This window comes from Salvelinus namaycush, chromosome 3 (assembly GCF_016432855.1).
Source record: "Salvelinus namaycush isolate Seneca chromosome 3, SaNama_1.0, whole genome shotgun sequence".
NCBI classification, from domain to species: domain Eukaryota; kingdom Metazoa; phylum Chordata; class Actinopteri; order Salmoniformes; family Salmonidae; genus Salvelinus; species Salvelinus namaycush.
This window is the reverse complement of record NC_052309.1, coordinates 29856155-29879975: the sequence shown is the minus strand read 5'-3', so window position 1 is coordinate 29879975 and position 23821 is coordinate 29856155. Positions and strand designations below refer to the sequence as shown.

General features: G+C 41.4%; 1 protein-coding gene across 1 annotated transcript in view; it reads right to left on the bottom strand.

Moving 5' to 3' along the window:
• Window positions 1–23548, bottom strand: part of LOC120045196 (coxsackievirus and adenovirus receptor homolog) — a 58033-nt gene extending 34485 nt beyond the window's left edge. Inside the window, exon 1 of the mRNA XM_038990164.1 lies at window positions 23377–23548. Coding sequence (XP_038846092.1) covers window positions 23377–23428 — 52 coding nt within the window. The 5' untranslated portion in view covers window positions 23429–23548. The remainder of the gene's footprint in view (window positions 1–23376) is intronic.
• Between the last annotated feature and the right edge of the window lie 273 nt (window positions 23549–23821).

Genomic DNA, 23821 nt, shown 5'->3' with positions numbered 1-23821 from the left:
AATCTTTGAAATTGTTGCGTTTATATTTTTGCTCAGTATACGTTTGGTAAAGGATCCCATTTTTATTGGAGATTTTTTTTTAAAACAAGAAAAAGAAAGGAGAGTGAAAGAGACAGTGGGCAAGAGAATTAGCATCCATGACTACCAACTTTTGGGAAGTGGAAGCTGGCAGAGAGAGAGAATTTCCAGGAGGTGAGGCACCTTCTGACTCATGCTTCAACAATTCAAACTAGGGCAGAAATGAGAGCCACGTGTTTTTGGCCTGTATCCCATAGCTCTCTCCAGACACAGGAAGAGCTATGGAGAGGGAGTAAAATAGATCCCTCCCCTGCTCACCCTAGATTACCTCCCATCCCCCAAAACAAATAGTCCCTGATAGGGCCCAGGTCTGTCACTCTCTGCACCCCAGCCCTATCCTTCAGCTCTATCCCCTAGCCTTTGTCCGGGCCTTAGGGCACAATGCCCCTTTGATTGGGGGGGACAGCGTCACTGTTCAAACACAGAGCCATACTGCTGACCGCAGCCGCTTCATTCAGACAGAAGGCCAATGGAGTCACACAACATAGCGCTACATCAGAGAGGGAAACGCAGACAACAGACAGGGAGATGTAAAAATAACAGGCAGTCGACAAAAGCTTTGTGCACATTGCAGGCCTTAATGCTCAAATCTGTTTTGGAATACTGACCGTCTAAACAGCATGTTACAAGTGACCAAATTGGATGTGTGTGTGACAGCAGTCATATGGCTACGCTAGTTGTCATAGTCATGACGGGTAGTGTAGACTGATTGGTGGTGGTGCTCGTGGTTACTATGACTCAGAAGTTATGTAGCAAGCTAAGGTGACAACAATGCCTGTCATAGACGTTTCCCAGTTGCTCTGAATGTTCAATATCATAGTGTAAGAATAGTTAAAAGGACAAGATGATCCAGCTAGCTAGGTGTTTAGCTCATTCACTAATTTGCTTGTAAACAATGAAACTAGTTAGTTTGACAAGAATGCGGTAGCTGTCAACAGAGCAGCTAGCAAGCAACAAAAAATGTCAAATAACAGTCTTAAGAGGAAATAAATCAGATTTGACCGTTCAGCCACAAGTCATATGTCCAGGAATCAGATTTGTATCTGACTTCAAGCCACCTACAAAAGTGGTTTGAAATGTGACTTGAAATATCCGATTCCATGTTCTTTTTGTGATTGTGTCTCAATGCAATCAAGATATGAAATTATAGTATTTGAAATATATTTTTGGGATTACTTGTGGTCAATTTGTAGTGTACAGATGGTTAAGAATGTGTTCCGGAACCCCTTTAGAGGAATAGGTTTCTATTAAACTTAAACTTTGTGTGCCATCTGTGGGTTAATTTGAAAATGTAATGCTGTGAAAAACGTTTCTCAAGACAGTCCCTAATGATGTTGGCGAAGGGAGGAGGGGGCAGAACAGACGTAACCAACTTAGACTGACGAAGCGTGAATATCATACCAGAACATTCATCCTTGCAATGCAGGGCTCAATTAAGGATTAAGAGTCCTCGCTAGCACCCATAACAAGCCTGGTTGTCAAACTTATTAATAACGTGAGTTTAGGAAAAAAGGGACAGACCGACGGGCTGGCTGGCCTGAAAAGGGGTCTCGGCTTAACCTCAGACATCTCCGCAGCTCAACAGACACAGGTCAGCCATGTCTGAAATGAGTCAAACTCCTTTACTCATCCCCACAGTATCTACTCTGATAGAACAAGCAGCAAAAAGGCAATTGGTCAGATTGCATCAGGCCTATTAGAGCAGGGCAGGTCAGTTTTTGAGATTAGTTTTTTCCTTTACGTGATATGATAGAAACTGAGGCATGCCGGCAGTGTTTGTCTAGATGACGCATACTTACAGACAGGGCTTTCAGGTTACATGTGTCCACTAAGACCCTACAGTTTGACTTAAAGGGATACTTCTGAATTTTCTAGCATTAGCGCAATGACTGGAAGTCTATGGGTATCTGCATGCTAGCAGATACCCATTGACTTCAAGTCATTGTGTTAACGCTAGTTAACATTGGTTCGCGAAACTACCGCTAACTTCCTTCATACTGGACACAGACATAAAAATGGTATCCACAAGTTCATCGGACTCTGGGGAAGTGGATAAAGGGCCTCATTGCCAAAACCCCGAAGTATCCCTTTAAGCCCAGTTATGAGGAAGTCAACACACACAAACAAAGGGAGGGGTAAAGACGGTGGTGGTTGGTTGCCAAACACAAAGGATGGGAGGCCTAGGCTATGTGAAGAGTGCAGTACAGAGGTATGCAAAGACTTGATGTACTAAGCACAACTGGTTCCATCCAAATACTACTAGGGAACAAGGATACTCCCTAAGGGAAGGGAAGAGAAGAGGAATCTTCAACTAGAGACAACTACGGCAGGATCTCTTCTATCTTTAAAGAACACATGGAACTTCAGTTTTCCAGGACATTTTTTTTTTTACATCAAATTTGATTTGTCACATGCTTAGTAAAACTAAAAGTGAAATGCTTACTACAGGTCCTTTTTCAACAATGCAGAGTTGAAGATAAAAAAATACTCTTGGCATTCGCTCAACCAGTTTCCTGAAGTAGTCACCTGGAATGCATTTCAATTAACAGGTGTGCGTTGTTAAAAGTTAATTTGTGGAATTTCTTTCCTTCTTAATGTGTTTGACCAATCAGATGTGTTGAGACAAGGTATGGGTGGTATACCGAAGAAAGCCCTATTTAGAAAAAAACAAGTCCATATTATGGCAAGAAAAGCTCAAATAAGCAAAGAGAAATGAGAGTCCATTACATTAAGACATGAAGGTCGGTCAATCTGGAAAATTTCAAGAACCGCCACAGGAAAGGAAGACCCCTCTGCTGCACAGGATAATTTCACTCGAGTTAACTGCATCTCAGATTGCAGCCCAAATAAATGCTTCACAGATTTCAAGTAATAAACACATCTCAACATCAACTGAAACCACTACTAAAGAATGCCAAAAAGAAGAAGAGACATGCTTGGGCTCAGTCTTGCCCTCTTCACAACTGTGTGGGTGTGGCCCATGTTCATTAGTGATGTCGACACCGAGGAACTTGGAGCTCTCGACACGCTCCACTACTGCCCCATCAATGTCTTTGGGGGCGTGCTCACCCCTCCATTTTCTGTAGTCCACGATAATCTCCTTTGTCTTGCTGATGTTGAGGGAGTGGTTGTTGTCCTGGCACCACACCTCCAGGTCTCTGACCTCCTCCCTATAGGCTGCCTCATCGTCATCTGTGATCAGTCCTACCACCGTTGTGTTATCAGCAAACTTGATGATGGTGTTGGGAGTCATGCGCAGCCACGCAGTCGTGGGTGAACAGGGAGTACAGGAGGGACTAAGCACACACCCCTGAGGGGCCCCAGTGTTGGTAAGCATGGTGGATTTGTTGTTGCCTACCCTCACCGCCTGGGTGCAGCGTGTCAGGAAGTCCAGAATCCAGTTGCAGAGGGAGGTGTTCAGTCCCATGGTCCTGAGCTTGGATGGGAATATGATGTTGAACTGTAGTTAATGAACAGCCTTTTTACATAGGCAGTGTGGAGTGCAACAGAGCCATCTGTGGATCTGCTTGGGGCAGTTTACGAACTGGAGTGGGTCCAGGGTGTCTAACTAAATTGATTTAAATTTTATATAATATTTAGGGCAACAGAAATCTTATTTGTTTCATGTTGTTAAAACACAGATGTGCATATTTCATGCAGATTAAGCTATTAACATCTATTCTATGCATATTTTACACAGTAACCTATTTTTACACCGCACAGGAGCATCCATTACTGTCAGCTGGTTTCGCTAGCAGCAGTCAATGATGAGTCCGTCTTGCTCATGCTTCCCCCCTCCCAGATTCTGGTCTAAATATAGGTCCACACCCCAGGTTGTTGCATGGTGGTCCTCTGGACATATTCAGACAAAATACACACAACATCATGAATGTGTGTGTCCATGTGATGTAGGCTAGGTAGGTAGTCTACGACTAGTATTGGCAACATATAGCCTAGGGCAATTCCGCGATAAACACATTTACTGAAACTGCGCAAAGTTTGGAAACAGAATTAAGGGAAAATCTCCATCAGTTTTTTAGGCGACCACGTTTTCCAAAAACTCTTAAATATCTGCTCCGAATTAAGAATCAAAGATGTCTGCAGAAAGAATGGGGTGTCAGCTATGACGACACCTTTAGTTTTAAAAAAGGGGGAAAAAAGTTTGTTATTGACCTACAGTAGGTGAAGTGGATTTACATCTGGCAATGGAATTACGATAACAGACTTGACATCATGGGCCCCTGATCTGTACTATACAGAAATGCATAAATATGGATATGAATAACCTTCTCTTCATGGTGAATATGTATACACAAAGGCAGAAATATGCAATATCCTTTTGCATATTTGGCCATTATCCTACACATTATTATTGTAAAAGGGGCAATGCCCCCAAACAAGATCACATTTGGTTGGTCCGGATCAGACAAAATCATAGTAATCTGTTTCCCACGTTTGGACATCACAGCACATATGTTCAGTACAGTACACTGTGCTGTTGTCTAATGTGTTCTACTGTACTCTCCAAACTTGTGAAATATACATAGATGTCTATGATTGGTTCAGAGCTCGTCCGACAAGGGCGGACTGACCAAATTTCTACGTCCATGGATGTCCGGTGCTCAGGGGGTGAGGATGCTTGTTAGAGAGAGAGCAAGAGAGCGAGCGTGTGTGAGAGAGAGGATGGAGTTGTCCCGACTGAAATACAGTCCTGCTTTGACCACCAGATGACAATTCAACTGCAGTAATTCTGTTACAGATTCTTCTGTAATTCCATTACCGAGTTTGTAAAATAATTATGAGTTTAAATCACTTAATTCATAAATAATATCAGTAAAAACACTAACTAATTGGTAGGTGTACCTACTTTTAGATGTCGGTTTTTGGTAACAGAATTACAAGGCACAAGGCAATGTTTCTTAAACTTACAGAAGGCAAATAATTTCTCCAAAACCAAATATGGGTCTTTACTTACATTATTATGCTTTGATGCATTTCTAATACCTTTTAAAGACTTTTTCTGGTAGATGTTGTCTAAGACCCCGTTTCCATCTGTTTGACCAAAAATCAAAGCCTGATTCATCATTTTTGGGATGGAAAATGGTAGAAAATGTAAATATGCCTTAATTTCTCAAAAATATAGAATCTGCTATTTGACATGCTCTTATTTACTTCACATGTTGGTTCTCATGGGTCCTTTTAGATGGAAATGGCCCCTACACAATTCCATTTAAAAAATGTATTTCCAATGATGGGGCTTTGGCAAATGGTGTATTGATAAAATACCTAGTAACCACAAAAGATCAATATCACCTCAAAATGGATGTGCAGCATCCCTCCCTCTCAAAGCCCACTCATCCGGTCTCTCCCAGACTCTCCACCAAGGAGAATGCATGCTCTTGGACCTGGACTAAAAAGACCCCCTCTTCCTGTCCTCTGTGAGGAGACGACATACAACAGGACATCAAGATAAGCTCTGTCAAAAGATAACAGGCCCGCTTTATGCCGTCTTGATAATCATTATGACTCCAGCAGTATCCCTTTCCTCTCTCTTCACAGTTAGGGAAACTCAAGCTCCCGTTACGCTATTGAGTACCGTAGTATCCCCACTCTGTGGACTCCAAGGCACCAGCCAGCCAGGTGGACTAAACTAAACACACCTGAGTGTTCAGGCCCATTACGTAGAGCCACAGAGTCTGTCAGCTGCCATTATAGCTGAGCCCACTGGGTATATTCATCCCTCCTCCAGCTCTCATTGTCGGCCTGAACATGATGAGAAAGCCTGAATGTACCACCCCCCACCCCCTTACCTGGCTTATTCAGTGAGTGACAAGAAGCAAGAGAAAGAAAAACAATCTTAACAGCAAGAGCTTTAATTAAGCAATCTTGCACAAAGCGATATTGCTAAAGATTTTTACCCACTGTCCGCTCCCCCCTCCCTCTGTGATTCTGCCATGACATCTAGTCTTGGAGGTATTTATTCTTGATGTTGCGTTGTATTACAGCGTGTGTGAGATGAGGCTTGTCAGACTGATATAAAGAGGAGACGGGAGAATCTGGACGGCAGAGATAAATGCAGTAAGACCCTTAAAGCCGCAGAGCTCAGAGCCTGAAGGGAGCACAAGGGTCCAGGATATGACCGGTGAATCGGTTATAGGTTGTGGTTTTGATCCCAGTCTTGACAAACTTTATAGGGTCAGCCGGTCCTATCCCAGTGGCTCGCTGTGGAAACCCTGTAAAAGGCTGGCAATTACCCTTTAGCCGCAGGGGGCAACATATTCCATGACAAATACACAGAAAGTAATATACATTGACATTCAGTAGCCATTTCAAATGGACTCCAGAGCATGAAATTTGCTTAGAATTGCCTCTGAAATGAGGAGCTGTAGAAATGCCATTTTATGATCTAGCAAAGCGTAACTGACACTAGTCTAGTGGATAAAGAAAGGAGGAAAAGGTGAAGCACCCAAGCCTAAAAATCAAATAGATTTGGAAGTGCAACACCTTCTGGGCATGAGTCTCTGTAGAATATACACTACCATTCAAAAGTTTGGGGTCACTTAGAAATGTCCTTGTTTTTGAAAGAAAATCAAATCTTTTGTCCATTAAAGTCAAATTTATTATGTCAGTCTTTACTCAGTACTTTGTTGAAGCACCTTTGGCAGTGATTACAGCCTCGAGTCTTCTTGGCTATGACGCTACAAGCTTGGCACACCTGTATTTGGGGAGTTTCTCCCATTCTTCATTGCAGAACCTCTCAAGCTCTGTCAGGTTGGATGGGGAGCGTCGCTGCACAGATATTTTCAGGTCTCTCCAAAGATGTTCGATCGGGTTCAAGTCCGGGCTCTGGTTGGACCACTCAAGGACATACAGAGACTTGTCCTGAAGCCACTCCTGCATTGTCTTGGCTGTGTGCTTAGGGTCGTTGTCCTGTTGGAAGGTGAACATTCACCCCAGTGTGAGGTCCTGAGTGCTCTGGAGCAGGTTCTCATCAAGGATCTCTCTGCAGTTTGCGCTGCTAGTCTCCCAGTCTCTGCTGTTGAAAAACATCCCCACATCATAATGCTGCCACCACCATGCTTCACCGTAGGGATGGTGCCAGGTTTCCTCCAGACGTGATGCTTGGCATTCAGGCCAAAGAGTTCAATCTTGGTTTCATCAGACCAGAGAATCTTGTTTCTTATGGTCTGAGAGTCATTTAGGTGCCTTTTGTCAAACTTCAAGCGGGCTGTCATGTGCCTTTTACTGAGGAGTGGCTTCCATCTGGCCACTCTACCATAAAAGGCCTGACAGGTGGAGTGCTACAGAAATGGTTGTCCTTCTGGAAGGTTCTCCCATCACCACAGAGGAACTCAGGAGCTCTGTCTGAGTGACCATCGGGTTCTTGGTCACCTCCCTGACCAAGGCCTTTCTCCCCCGATTGCTCAGTTTGGCCGGGCAGCAAGCTCTAGGAATAGTCTTGGTAGTTCCAAACTTCTTCCATTTAAGAATGATGGAAGCCAATGTTTTCTTGGGGACCTTTAATGCTGCAGAAATTTGGTACCCTTCCCCAGATCTGTGCCTCGACAATTCCTTCGACCTCGTGGCTTGGTTTTTGGTCTGACATGCACTGTCAATTGTGAGACCTTATATAGACAGGTGTGTGCCATTCCAAATCATGTCCAGTCAATTGAATGTGCCAATCAAGTTGTAGAAACATCAAGGATGATCAATGGAAACAGGATGGACCTGAGCTCAAATTTCGAGTCTTATAGCAATGGGTCTGAATACTTATGTAAATAAGGTATCTGTTTTTTTTTGTCTCACTTTGTCATTATGGGGTATTGTGTGTAGATTAATGAAGATTTGTTTTTATTTAATCAATTTTAGAATAAGGCTGTAACCTAACAAATGTGGAAAAAGTCTGGTAACTTTCCGAATGCACTGCATAATTACCATCATATTGAAGTAAACTTGGTGTGTGGTCCTCCAACTACGGGAAACCATGCAGTTTATTAGGCTACAGATGAAATAAGTTATGAACTTCACAGGGTGGTGAAAGTGCATAGTGATTTTGATGCTCCTTTCCCATGAATATCGAGGGTCTTATTCTAGTGACATGATGATCGATGCTTGGCTGCCATTTGACAAATAAAAAGATTACTTTTTTTTACCATAATAATGTCATCAAGTAGGCTATACCCACACTGTATCTGCAAGCGGTTGCTAGAGCGTACATGCCAAGACCACAGTAGGTATATTTGCCATTTAACGCAACAATTTGTGACAAAGCTATCGGTAGAGTTAAAAATGCGATGGAAACACCCTGACATTTTTATTCGGCATATGAAAATTTAAGAGAAAACATACATTGTGTGCACTACGTCATCACACACTGATTTTTATCAGCAACAAGACCGTTTGGTGGAAACACCACTGGTAGGAAAACGAGAAAATAATTTTTATGCAGATTTTTAAATATTTGCATGAAAATCTGTCGCCAAACCTAGAAAGTGACGACATACCTAGGGATAGGCTATGCAAAGGCCTGACACAGCTGCATTATCCAAGAACAAGATTAGTTTATCTTTCACAGCCTCACAGTGAAATATTACTCACTAAAAATACACCCGCCATGACCTGAATTACTACTAGCCAAATGTTGTCAAACATCCCAGGGAACACACACTGAGATGGCCATTGTTGTCCAACACAATTCAACAATGTTAGCCTACTACTCATCAATCAAGGCAGAAAAACTCCATTGTATGAAATACCTACACTTAGATAGCAACAACAGAAACAAAATTCGCATGGTCAGTGCAGCTAACCTATCAACCTTGAATTTTTATGCCTCAATCTGAAACTATAGAAGAAATCTAGCAGCCAGGTATGAGTGCTTTGCTTTAACATTGGGTGCACACAGCTCAACACTCCCAGACAATCTGGTAACTCTCCAGGTCTAATGACATCTTAAAGGGCTGAGCCGTGAGTGGTCCAGACAGACAACACTACACTGATTATAGAGCACCCTGGGTCAGTCTGGTAAGTTAGTTATCAGGTAGGAAAGGAGCATAAACATACTATACAACTGTATGAGGAGAGCATGTAGCAGTGCCTTCAGAAAGTATTCATACCCCTTGACATATTCCACATTTTGTTGTGTTATAGCGTGAACTCAAAATTGATTAAATTGATTATTTCCTCACCCATCTACACACAATAACCCATAAAAACAAAGTGAAAACATGTTTAGAAAATTTTGCAAATGTATTCAAAATGAAATACAGAAATCTCTCATTTACATAAGTATTCACACCCCCAAGTCAATATATGTTAGAATCACCGTTAGCAGCAATTACAGCTGTGAGTCTTTCTGGGTAAGTCTGTAAAGGCTTTGCACAAATTCTTCAAGCTCAGTCAAGTTGATTGTAGATCATTGCTAGACAGCCATTTTAAAGTCTTGCCATAGATTTTCAAGCCAATTTAAGTCAAAACTGTAACTAGGCCACTCAGGAACATTCAATGTCGTCTTGGTTAGCAACTGCAGTGTATATTTGGCCTTGTGTTTTAGGTTATTGTACTGCTGAAAGGTGAATTTGTCTCCCAGTGTCTGTTGGAAAGCAGACTGAACCAGGTTTTCCTCTAGGATTTTGCCTGTGTTTAGGTCTATACTGTTTCTTTTATCCTATATAAAATAAAATAAATCCTAGTCTGTGCCAATGACAAGCATACCCATTACATGATGCAGCCACCACTAGGCTTGGACGGTATACAGATTGTCATACCTTCATAACAACCTTGTGCCATGCCGGGATATTCGGTAATACTGCCACTGAACACAAAGGGTGTTATTTTGAAACCACACAGCCTCTGGAATCCAAAGGTTAGCAATGCTAAAAAGTACATGTAAAATCCAATAGAGAATGCTAACTAGCGCATTGCAGAGATTACACAGTTCTGACCTAAAGTACTTGCAGGACCGACATCCCAGCTCAAAGTTATACAAGTAATTTAAAAATGCTACTCAGTTTGCTGCACACACAAAACAAATATTAGACAGCAAGGCTCAACCCAGGAGGGGATTCTCTGCTGTTACCAAAATAAGATTGATTTTGTATTTGTTAATGAACTTTTTGTAAGAAGCTAACCACTTAGCTAGATCGCTAACTAGCTACTAAATTAGCAAACCAAATGCACAACTGCAGCTCATTTAGCACATTTTAGACAGTTAACTTTTTACTTATAAAATATCTAGCTGGCAAACATTTAGTTGTGAATTCCGTAATTCAATAAGATCACCTGGAGCGTGCTACACAACAGTGAGTGACTCACAAGACTCCGGTCTCTTATTGTTGTCTGCTTGTAAACAAACACCACGTGACTGGGGACTATGGGTAAGCTTCATAATGAAATATTGTGTGACGGGAAATGAAGAACGCAAATATTCTTTAGGTCTATCTTTCGTTTTGATCCATCAGCTTCAAAACATCTGTAAAAACAATATTTTGTGTTATTGAAAATATATTTCACAGCAATGTAGATGGTACAATGATTACCTACACTATTCAGTGTTTGTTTCCTTACATAAACTGAAATGCAAAAAATCAATAGGCGAATATCGCAGCCAATCACTTCACTGGCAGGTAAGTAATACTGTGAAACACTGTTACTAGCAGCATATACGATGGATATTTTCTGAAATTACAGTGCAAAAAGTGTGTAGCACCTTTAACCTGTCTGGGATAGGGGGCAGCATTTTCACTTTTGTATGAATTGGTACCCATAGTGAACTCCCTCCTAATCTGTCCCAGATGATAATATATGCATATTATTATTACTATTGGATGGAAAACAATTTCTAAAACTGTTTGAATTATGTCTGTGAGTATAACAGAACTCATATGGCAGGCAAACTTCCAAACAGGAAGTGAGAATTCTGAGAAGGGTCGATGTGAAAGTCATCGCCTATTCAATTCCCTGTAATATATGGATCTGTTTGCACTTCCTACGCCTTCCACTAGATGTCAACATTCAGTAGAACGTGGAATGAAGCCTCTAGTGTGATGTGGGACCGGATGGGAGCTATTTGAGTCAGTGGTCTGGCAGAATGCTAGTTCCTGGTCAGCGCGCTAGTCATGGAATGGCCATGTGTGCCATTACTTATACAGACATGAAGAAATGCTCCGGTTGGAACGTTATTGGATATATATGATAACAACATCCTGAAGATTGATTCTCTACTAAGTTTGACCAGTTTATTCGACTTGTAATATAACTTTTTGAAGTTTTGGTCCGACGTTTGCCTACATCTGCGCCAGCGTTTGGACACGTGTACTACACATGCTAGCTAAAGTTGCTAATTGAACATAAGTAATGGACATTATCGAACAAAACAACGATTTATTGTGGAACTAGGATTCCTGCCATTGCATTCTGATGAAGATGATCAAAGGTAAGGGAATATTTATGATGTAATTTCATATTTCTGTTGACTCCAACATGGCGTAGAAATTTTGTTAAATCTGAGCGCCGTCTCAGATTATTGCATGGTGTGCTTTTTACTAAAGTTTTTTAAAAATCTGACAGCGGTTGCATTAAGAACAAGTGTATCTTTAATTATATGTAAAACATATCTTTCATCAAAGTTTATGATGAGTATTTCTGTTATTTGACGTGGCTCTCTGTAATTACTCCGGATATTTTGGAGGCATTTCTGAACATGGCGCCAATGTAAACCGAGATTTGTGGATATAAATATGCACATTATCGAACAAAACATAAATGTATTGTGTAACATGATGTCCTATGAGTGTCATCTAATGACGATTATCAAAGGTTAGTGATTAATTTTATCTCTATTTCTGCTTTTGTGTGACTATCTTTGGCTGGGAAAAATGGCTGTGTGTTATTTGGATTTGGTGGTGATCTAACATAAATATATGTTGTGTTTTCGCTGTAAAACATTTTAAAAATCAGACACGATGGGTAGATTAACAAGATGTTTATCTTTCATTTGCTGTATTGGACTTGTTAATGTGTGAAAGTTACATATTTCTAACAAATATTTTTGAATTTCGCGCGCTGCCTTTTCAGCGGAATGTTGTGGGTGTTCCGCTAGCAGAACCCCTGGGCGAGAAAGGTTAAACTCTAACAGTTTTAAAATCCCTATTGGCCTCGGTGAAATCCCAAGGGGTTTCCATCCTCTCTGGCAACTGAGTTAGGAAGGACGCCAGTATCTTTGTAGTGACTCTGTGTATTGATACACCATCCAAAGTGTAATTAATAACTTCACCATGCTCAAAGGGATATTCAATATCAGCTTCTTTTTTTACCCATCTAGCGATAGGTGCCCTTCTTTGCGAGGCATTGGAAAACCTCCCTGGTCTTTGTGGTTGAATCTGTGTATTAATTTCACTGCTCGACTAAGGGACCTTACAGATAATTGTGTGTTGGGTACAGAGAGGAGTTAGTCATTCAAAAAACATTTTAACACTATTATTGTACACCGAGTGAGTCCAGAGAACTTATGTGACTTGTTACGCACATTTTTTTCTCCTGAACTTATTTACACTTGCCATAACAAAGGGATTGAATACTTGACTCAAGCAATTTAATTCATTTTTTATAAATTAGCAAAAATGTCTAAAAACATAATTCCACTTTGACATTGTGGACAATGTGTGACAATCTCAATTTAATCAATTTTACATTCAGGCTGAAACAACAAAATGTGGGAAAAGTAAAGGGATGTGAATACTTTCTGAAAGCACTGTAGCTACCGAATGTAACAAACACGAGTTGTTTTATCAATGTTCTGTAAACTATGTAACGTTACCCTGGACAATCTAAAGAAATGTAACGTACGTGTAACACGTGTGATGTTTGTGTAACACATGTAATCAGCCATTGTATTGTTGACCTTGGCTATTTTTCCCACGTATAAATACATGGACAAAACATTCTAAAAGAATGTGTCTCTACCCATTTCAGAAGTGATACACTGAGTTTACTCACGGAAATATCTGTCAAATACTACCTTATTCATTGTTGGCATTTGACCGTAATAAACAGTGTTCCATGTTGCGATAGCAACTCCCTGAATTCCAAGAACAATAACATTTTAGTTTTGATGCGAGTGAACATTTGGTCCCCAGCAAATTGGAATATACCAAATTCTGTTCTGACCTCGACTCCAGTAAATAATTCCATAGGCTAAGTCACACATTAAGTTTCCCACCCAGTCACCTCTTTGTGCCTTCATATTACATTGTGGCTAAATTGGTAAGAGTGTGGCGCTACCAACGCCAAGGTCTTATTTCCATAGTGATCACATACTCACTGTACAGTTAGTCGTGTTCGACAAGTGTCTGCAATAAAATATATTACTATTAGGATTACAAAACAAGAGAACATGCACGTGATTAAGGTTATAGAGTACTAATATATTCGAATGAAACTTGTTTAAATGCACTGAACACCCATTAAGAGGTGAAATGAAACATTTATACCAGGGCTTTGTACTTCCACGCTCACTCTGCCACTAAAGCTAACCTCCCTTGAATTCAAGAAATCAGAAATTGAAATGTAATGCTCTTTGATGACAGAACATGAAAGCTCTGCCTGATTTATTTATACTCCCAAGTCAGAACAGATTAGAGGTCTTAACAAAAGGTTATACTGTAAAATGTCATGATACAGTTAGCCAGCTTTGTGCAATCACAGCTAAAGAGTGAACGCAATCATACTTGTGGAAAGGAAATGTGAGCATATTAAAAGTCATCTGGGGAAAACAAATCACTTTCGCATAAAAACAGGGGTCATTTACAGATATATACACGTTGCATCGATTTAACACTAGACAAGAAATGACTTGAAAACCAATGCCAGAGGGTAGGAGTAGAGGGGGAGCTTTGAATCAAGGAAGAAGCTTTTAACCTAGTCTGTGCATATTTGCCTTTCTCCCCCGTGTGCTGCCAGTCAACAATGCATAATGTTTCTCAATGAGATACAGGCGCTAAAAATGGCTCCTCCAACAGCTGCTTCAACTCCCCCTTCCCCTCTTTAATCCAGCCCCACCTGCCTGTGCTGCTTATTTTCTGAGACATATTTTAAGATTAGACTTGCAATTAGCTGTTCTTAGTGGGAGAGGGGCTTACCGCTGGAAGAGAGTATTATCATATTATATATAATAGCCTATGCTGTGTAAAAGACAATGTGTGGACATGTTAACAATAGTACACACACCTTAAAAGGCTGCTCAATGACTGCATGGCTGGGGTTCTTGCTTTGAATATGCCAGGGAATAGTTAGAGGTAGTCTTCTGTGGAACCTATTTTATTATATTTTTATTCCATCTTTATTTTTCCGGGTTAGTCTTTTTTTGAGCAAGAGAGACCTGGTCAGGATCTAGCTGGCAGGTAGGGAGCAGCTGACTGCTCACAAACACCTGCAGATGCAGAACCCTGGGGCAAGGCCTGTCGCATTGTGTACCATCACACTGAGGTGGTCCAACATGCACAGCGAAGGAAGAGACCTGTATTAACCTAGAATACTAGAATCATGTACATGAATGTCCTTAATAAGCCGAATAACCTCAGTTAAACCAAAGAAAGAATGATGGTTTACATAATAATCGGATCGGGAAGGGCTGTCCTTAGCCTTTGGGCTGAAGTTATGTTTAGAAATTAACCCTGTCCAAAGAAGTGAGTCCTGTTCCTTTTACTCATCTGAAGACACTTCATCTGGACTGATGAACGTCATCTTCAGAAAAGCAACATTCCCTGAGAGGATTAAACAAACACAAAGAGCCTTAATATGACAGCCAGCTGGGGACCTCACTGATCTGTTTGCTTGTGAAAGCACTCCTCTCATAGGCAAAAATAATGTACAGGTAAATGCCAAAATAAAGGAAACACTAACATAAAGTATCTTAATAGGGTGTTGGGCCACTAGCCAGAACAGCTTCAATGCAACTTGTCTATGGCTTAGTGTCTGGAACTCTATTGGAGGGGTGTTTTGTTGGTGAAAAACGCCGTCTCAGGAGCCGCTCCAGAATCTCTCATAAGTGTTCAATTGGGCTAAGATCTGGTGACTGAGATGGCCATGGCATATGGCTTACATCGTTTTCATGCTTACCAAACCATTCAATGACCATTCATGCCCTGTGGATGGGGGCATTGTCATCTCTTGCCAAAATATTGGCCTGCCCACCATTTTTATACATGACCCTAAGCATGATGGGATGTTAATTACTTACTAACTTCGCCTGGCATAGAAAATGTGTTCTCTCGTTAGGACTAGAGGTCGACCAATTAATCGGAATGGCGGATTAATTAGGGCCGATTTCAAGTTTTCATAACAATCGGAAATCGGTAATTTTGGACGCCGATTTAGCCGATTTTAATTTTAATTTTACACCTTTATTTAACTAGGCAAGTCAGTTAAGAACACATTCTTATTTTCAATGACGGCCTAGGAACGGTGGGTTAACTGCCTTGTTCAAGGGCAGAACGACAGATTTTTACCTTGTCAGCTCAGGGATTCAATCTTGCAACCTTACGGTTAACTAGTCCAACGCTCTAACCACCTGCCTCACGAGGAGCCCGCCTGTTACGCGGATGCAGTAAGAAGCCAAGGTAAGTTGCTAGCTAGCATTAAACTTATCTTATAAAAGAACCAATCAATCAATCATAATCACTAGTTATAACTACACATGGTTGATGATATTACTAGTTTATCTAGCGTGTCCAGCGTTGCATATAATCGATGCAGTGCGCATTCGCAAAAAATGACTGTCGTTGCTCCAACGTGTACCTAACCATAAACATCCATGCCTTTCTTAAAATCAATACACAGAAGTATATATTTTTAAACCTGCATATTTAGCTAAAAGAAATCCAGGTCAGTAGGCAATATTAACCAGGTGAAATTGTGTCACTTCTCTTGCGTTCACTGCACGCAGAGTCAGGGTATATGCTACAGTTTGGGCCGCCTGGCTCGTTGCGAACTAATTTGCCAGAATTTTCCGTAATTATGACATAACATTGAAGGTTGTGCAATGTAACAGGAATATTTAGACTGATGGATGCCACCCGTTAGATACAATACGGAACGGTTCCGTATTTCACTGAAAGAATAAATGTTTTGTTTTCGAGATGATAGTTTCCGGATTCGACCATATTAATGACCTAAGGCTCGTATTTCTGTGTGTTGTTATGTTATAATTAAGTCTATGATTTGATAGAGCAGTCTGACTGAGCGATGGTGGGCACCAGCAGGCTCGTAAGCATTCATTCAAACAGCACTTTCGTGCGTTTTGCCAGCAGCTCTGATGTTAATGAATTCAAGCCTATCAACTCCCGAGATTAGGCTGGTGTAACCGATGTGAAATGGCTAGCTAATTAGCGGGGTGCGCGCTAATAGCGTTTCAAACGTCACTCGCTCTGAGACTTGGAGTAGTTGTTCCCCTTGCTCTGCATGGGTAACGCTGCTTCGAGGGTGGCTGTTGTCGATGTGTTCCTGGTTCGTGCCCAGGTAGGAGCGAGGAGAGGGATGGAAGCTATACTGTTACACTGGCAATACTAAAGTGCCTATAAGAACATCCAATAGTCAAAGGTATATGAAATACAAATGGTATAGGGAGAAATAGTCCTATAATAACTACAACCTAAAACTTCTTACCTGGGAATATTGAAGACTCATGTTAAAAGGAACCACCAGCTTTCATATGTTCTCATGTTCTGAGCAAGGAACTTAAACGTTAGCTTTCTTACATGGCACATATTGCACTTTTACTTTCTTCTCCAACATTTTGTTTTTGCATTATTTAAACCAAATTGAACATGTCTCATTATTTATTTGAGGCTAAATTGATTTTATTGATGTATTATATTAAGTTTAAATAAGTGTTCATTCAGTATTGTTGTAATTGTCATTATTACAAATAAATAAATAAATAATAATTTTAAAAAATTCTAAATCGCCCAATTAATCGGTATCGGCTTTTTTTGTCCTCCAATAATCGGTATCGGTGTTGAAAAATCATAATCTGTCGACCTCTAGTTAGGACACAATAACGTCAAACTGAAGCTGGAAAGACTGCAAACTAGCTGCACTTCGTTTCGTTTTACCTTTTTTTCCAATTGACATTTCTTTGTATATATCCATAAATATTATGCCAGCTGAATCATGATTTCGACTGGCTGAGAAACGCTGCATGCCTGCCTCTCGTCCCGACCCCTACACGTTCATTACTATGGGACAGTTGGAGATCGAATTGAAACAATGTGGGAAATTTCGGAGAGAGACAGCAAGGTTTATACAAATCTCTGCTGTTGAAAAACGAAATGTTAGTCGAAAATAAATGTGAGATAGTGTCTAGATGGTTTTTTATAGTGGAGATGAAGTTTATAACTTCCCTACCTGGGCAGATGAGACAGTGGATTGCGCAGTCAGATGGAATAGAGTAAATAGGCATTTAACGTCATAGATTTCGCCGGTGGTAACTTGTGGAATAGACACCCGCTGGAATGCGCTTTTAACCAATCAGCATTAGACCCACCCTTTGATAAAATCTACCATAAATTCTATCAATGAATAAAAGGAAAAAATAGGCAGATATATTTAAGGTTTTTAGAGACCTGCACATTTGACCTCAGGATTCTGCCATTGACAGTAAATCCATGCGCCATCTTTAAATAAAAGAGAAGTGGATAACAAAAGATGGCCCAAATTTGGCAAAGAAGTTCTGCAAGAGAAAGCTCCTTGGGTCCTTTAGCCTATTCATTCATCTACAGTAGGGCAGTTTGTGTGATAAATATCAAAAGAGATTTATTTGAAATATCCCATTTCTGTCACAGTTAGCCATTTATCCGTCAGGTTGACTATTATTTCTCATTAGGGGATGAGGGCGTTGAGGGGCTGTGCATATGTGAACATCGAGTGGCCCAGTCATGTGGTGGGGTGTTTATCGTCTTAACGGACCGACGGCCTGATGATGACTGATGGGAGTGGAGAGAACCAGCAGCACCGTGGCCTTGTTTTTATTTATGGGAGGGGGAGAGAGCAGGAGAATTCTTGCCTCCTGGTCCGTTCACAAGTGCACGTCCACCAACTTAGCACATCTGGATTTTGATGGTTAGGCAAGCAATAAACGTTTTACAAAAAATAAAAGGACTGATTATTTTAGTCCAGGTAGTCCCTCCCTGTTTCAGTACGTTTTATAAAATTAAATTGTATTTGTCACATGCGCTGAATACAACAGGACCTTACCACAAAATGCTTACTTACAAGCCCTTAACCAACAATGCAGTGAAGAAAATATTTACTAAATAAACTAAAGTAACACAATAAAATAACAATGAGGCTATATGCAGGGGGTACCAGTACCGAGGCAATGTGAGGGGGTGGGGGTTAGTCGAGATAATTTGTAAAGTGACTATGCATAGATAATAAACAGCGAGTAGCATCAGTGTAAAAACAAAGGGGGGGGGGGGGGGGGGGTCAATGCAAGTAGTTCAGTTGGCCATTTGATTCATTGTTCAGCAGTCTTATGGCTTGGGGGTAGAAGCTGTTAAGGAGCCTTTTGGACCTAGACTTGGCGCTCCGGTATGGCTTGCCGGGCGGTAGCAGAGAGAACAGTCTATGATTGGAGGGTGACTGGAGTCTGACCATTTTTGGGGCCTTCCTCTGACACCGCCTAGTATAATAGGTCCTGGATGGCAGGAAGCTTGGTTCCAGTGATGTACTGGGCCGTACACACTACCCTCTGTAGCGCCTTGCGGTCGGATGCCGAGCATTTGCCATACCAGGCGGTGATGCATCCGGTCAGGATTCTCCCGATGGTGCAGCTGTAGAACTTTTTGAGGATCTGGGGACCCAAGCAAAATCTTTTCCGTCTCCTGAGGGGGGAAAGGCGTTGTCGTGCCCTCTTCATGGCTTTCTTGGTGTGTTTGGACCATGATAGTTTGTTGGCGATGTGGACAGCAAGAAACTCTCGACCCGCTCCACTACAGCCCCGTCGATGTGAATGGGGACGTGTTCAGCCCTCCTTTTCCTGTAGTCCACGATCGTCTCCTTTGTCTTGCTCACATTGAGGTTGTTGTCCTGGCACGACCCCATTCCAATCTCACCTTCTCTTACCAATCACATCTCAGTGACACATCACTTTATGCCCTCATTAAAACATTGATGGTCAAGATGACCAACTCTTCAATAATTAGCCAGAAGTTCAAACAAGTTTGGTATGACTACTAACACCATCTGTTAATATAAAATGACCAGGAGGGTTCAAGTGAAGGGCTACCAACATCTCTCTGTGTAGTGCTTCGGATGCCGGCCCAGTGGCAGGCAGAATTATTTGCTCCCAGTACCTGTGAATAAGGAATAACTCTGAAAACATTGGCCTCACCACCAGCCTTTAAAAACAGAGCTTGAAAACACAAGCTACTATTAAATCATTATCATTGTCCGGAATGCAATCGGCACACCTTAAAATGGTCCACTCGCTCTCTAAATCGAACATTTATTATATTTTTTAAAAAGGAACAGGGTTAGCGGATGTGTTCAGGTTAAGGGATCAGCATTGTTTCGCACTCCCATGCAGACGAGTGAACAAGAGTCGTCACTCGACAAGGAGCCTGCACGACTCGGCATGTTAAAATATTTAAGGTCCGCCTGGGTCTCTGAATATTCATGTGCCTTCGTTCTCATCATTCGATTGTGGAGGACACAGCAGCGGTGTCCCTGGAGTGCAATCTGACTCTACGTGTTCTTGCTTTATTTTCTAATAAAGCAAGGGGCTTCGGGCCGAGTGAGTGGGGCCGGGCAGGCAGATTTTGGTTTGGAGGGGAAGCTGGCTGCTACCAGAGCGTATTTGAAGCGAGAGGAGGGATGGGACTGTTTCGGCCATGTCACGAGAACTGAATGTGAAATCATGACCTCAAGCCAAAGCTGCTTGTCTACATTGGGTCCATGCATGACAATAGCGCAGGTTGAACAGTACACGAGATGCCTTCTCTTATCGCTCTTACCGTGTCGCTTTCTAGATTTGTCCAAGGGCCAGACTTTCCAAACCATCAAATATAAAATGATATGTTCTTGTGCAATTGTGTTATTACCTGAACAAATATATCTCAATTTCTTTCAGACAGCAGAACTGAAAACTAGGCTGGCTGGATGCCTGAAACCCCATAATACTTTTAGAGATACTACATTATGATATGCTTGTTTCTGAGTCGAAACCGGAAAGGGTGAGTTTAAGTTAGGTCAAAAGAACCTCACCCTGGTCATGATCAGCGAACAATAGACTAAGTGAACATTAAAAAATGCATTTGTTTCTAAGAATTTTGATTTGATGAGTGACTCAAAAGGAATCCCTTCAGACAGACCAATATAAACAGAGACAGCCCCAGGATCTACTGAACAGGTAATCAAATGGCTACCCAGACTATTAGTACTGACCTGTTAATTAAATTTTTTGCACTGGCTCTTGCACACTCACTGGGCTCTACCCACACACATTACACTGACACTTCAACACACACACGCAAACACAAGAATACAAACCCCACACAAACACACTCTTCACATACGTTGCTGCTACTCTGTTTATCATCTATCCTGATTGCCTTGTCACTTTTACCTCTACCTACAACTACCTTGTACTCCTGCACATTGACTCTGTGTCGGTAATCCTTGTATATAGCCTCATTATTGTTATTTTATTGTGTTACTATTTTATTTAGCAAATTTGTCCTTTTAACTCTGCATTGTTGGGAAAGGGCCTGTAAGTAGGCATTTCACTGTAAAGTTGACACCTGTAGTACTCGGCCCATGTGACAAATTATAATTGATTTGCATGTTTAGAAAAGGTATCCTAGCAATGAGCTCCCAGCGGGGAGTGGAGTGCAGCAAGCTTATCAGGTAACAACAACATCCTTGGTCTGCTGAACTCTGAGTCGCTGCTCTGCATTTACCTTACCCTATGTCCCAAGCTTCACTCAGCGCTGACCAGTCCACAGCCAGGGATGAAGGGGGGTAGAGTAGGCCAGGGGTGAAGGGGGAGGAGGACCAGAGCTGGCTCTACAGGAGACCTCCTCAGGTGTCAGAGAAAATAACCATCCAGGCCCCACAACTCCAGGCCCCACACAAACATCAAAGTGCTGACTGGCTGGAGGATGTCTACTGGCATCTGCTTAATGCAGCCAGGACTAGACAGGGCTGTCAGGGACTATGGAGAAGATATAGAGAATGTGTCTCTGACATGACAAACACAGAAGCGCCTTGGACACAGTCTTGACACAAGCCTCGGAAAGAGGAGAATCACCTTTGACATTGAGCTCCCTGTAAAAGCTTATTTGTTTCAGTAGGCAAAGCTAGTCTATATGAAGGGTTTTAAGAAACCGCTACATCACATCTCCGGAAACTAACTATAACCTGCTATACATCCTTTGCTTTATATAGTATGATATTTACTTGTAAATGTTTTTGTTGAAGCATTTAGGTCGACCTAATAAAATAATGAAAGTTTCATGAAGTTTAACATATAGGCTAGAAATGTCCTAGTTGCATTGAATCCCCATTTGGAAGAGGATGAGCGCCCCAAATGCGCCCCATTTGGAAGAGGACATCGCCCCAAATGATGAGCCCATGAAGCCATTATTATGGTAATGAGCCTCTACTCATGTACAAAAACGTATTGCATTACAGAAAAATGCACTGGTGGGCAAGTATAACAACAGCCCTAACCAGACCTTTAAACATTACCCTCACTGTGCCAGGGCTTTAACACAGCAGAAAGAGTTGTGCCTGCCTGTGTCAACGAAGCACTTCATTATTGCAGGGGTTTATCAGTAACCAGTGGTGCGGAATATCATTACCCTAACCATGGCTCCATCCGCAGTGGCAGCTACACTTTAAAAGTGCAGGGAACCTTTGAGCTACAGAACACAGGCTGATACTAACAGTAACACAATCCATCTACAGTACCATAGTTTCACTTCTGTGGTGAGAGAGGGAGGGGCTGGTTGCAGTGGAAATTCCAGGACAGCGACAAGCTACACACAAATAATAATAGGAGTGCTGAATTCCCCTGTAGCAGTGAGCTCCCCAATAGCAATAATACACACTGTCTAAAGTGCATCCCAGTTGACAAACGTTTTAGCTGTATTGTTTAGTTTTATAGGTAATCAATGTTAACAACCCATCTGAATCTCCTGACCTGCTGATAAGAGGGTGATTTCCATCCCAACTAGATGATGTGAGAGCCAAAAAGCATTTCAACAGTTCCCAGACAGTTCAAGCAGCGTTTATGATACCATAGCATCTAACACGCCTCAATCAGAGCCACCTACATGAGTCCTCAACAAATAACTGGTGAAGGATTGTGAATTAAAACTAATTAGGCCCTCTGTTTTCCATCCATGAGACTAAAAGAAAACTAATACCAAATGGGCTACACTTACTGTTGGTCTAAAAGTTCCCACTCACATACAGTAACAATATATTCAGGGACATAAATCTGGTCGATACTCAGCGACCAACATGTGATTAAGATTAATTTCTGGCTGGGTTTAGAAAGCACCTACAAATCATTTAAAGACCTTCGACTCCTGCGTAGCGCAGGAGGGGGGGAATACAGTTTAAATTGTCTTGGCAGATGGCAGACAGAAAACGCAGCACTTTGAAGCCCTTTACAGGTTTTAAGGCGGATCAGGCTATTGTGTGAGTGTTAACTACCAGTTGCAAAACAAAAACAACTAGGTAGCGTTAAAAAATGCTTTGCAGCGTGTAGGGAAAAACATTCTCACCACGATGCAACCTATATCAATTTAGCAACTATGTTTACTGTAAAAAAATGTAAACTGTTCTAGCATATTATCCATAATATGTGAGTTCAATAAGCCATGTGTTGAAACATATACGTTATTCAAGTCAAACGCATTTCCAGTCATTTCAATAATAACTATCTACGTTACTTTAAGCACAGTGCGCCTACATTTGGGATTCCAGAATTCAAGGACATAATTTGTGTAATCACATTTTGACAAGTGTTATTTAGCTGACGCTAGTTTGAATTCCTATGGTAAACTAGCTAGCCATTTTCAATATTATAAGTAAAAACATGCGTAAGCAAATTAGTATAATCTAAAGTCATTATTTTACATGTTATTCAATAGAACAGACAACCAGTTCGTTCTTTTATTCGCAAACATCTAACTTTTTAGCATGTTGCTCGTCGTCAGCACTCCCATTTTCGTCCGCGCTTATGAAAATGTAGGATTTTTTTTTAAAGTAGCCGGTGGACGCCAAACTTACCTGCGATAAGACTAATCAATACACAGCAGAGGTGGGGTATCGTGAAATCCATTCCTTTCGGTCTATTCCAATAATTTTCTTTCAAAACACAGGTGAAAAATAAACTTATGCGGTGCTTCCGACTGTCAGAGCATTCTCCCGAAGCATCAAAACTCTCCGATCCCTCTACGCCTCAGCAGGTGCATTATAGGAGAGCTGGAGTCTAGACACGTGATTTCCGGAGGGTACCAAACTCGTGTTTTCGAAGACACTCACGCCCCCTGTCGTATTACATGCGTTCACAACACTGAATGGACACAGCTTCCTAATCAATGGTTATAGAAATAGTACATTTACTGTTCAACTTTGAAACACAGAACAAGACAAGCTAAAGCTATAAAATATAGTTGTGAAAAGCTTTACAATGTAGGTCTATAATGACAGTGCACACATTTGATCAGAATAT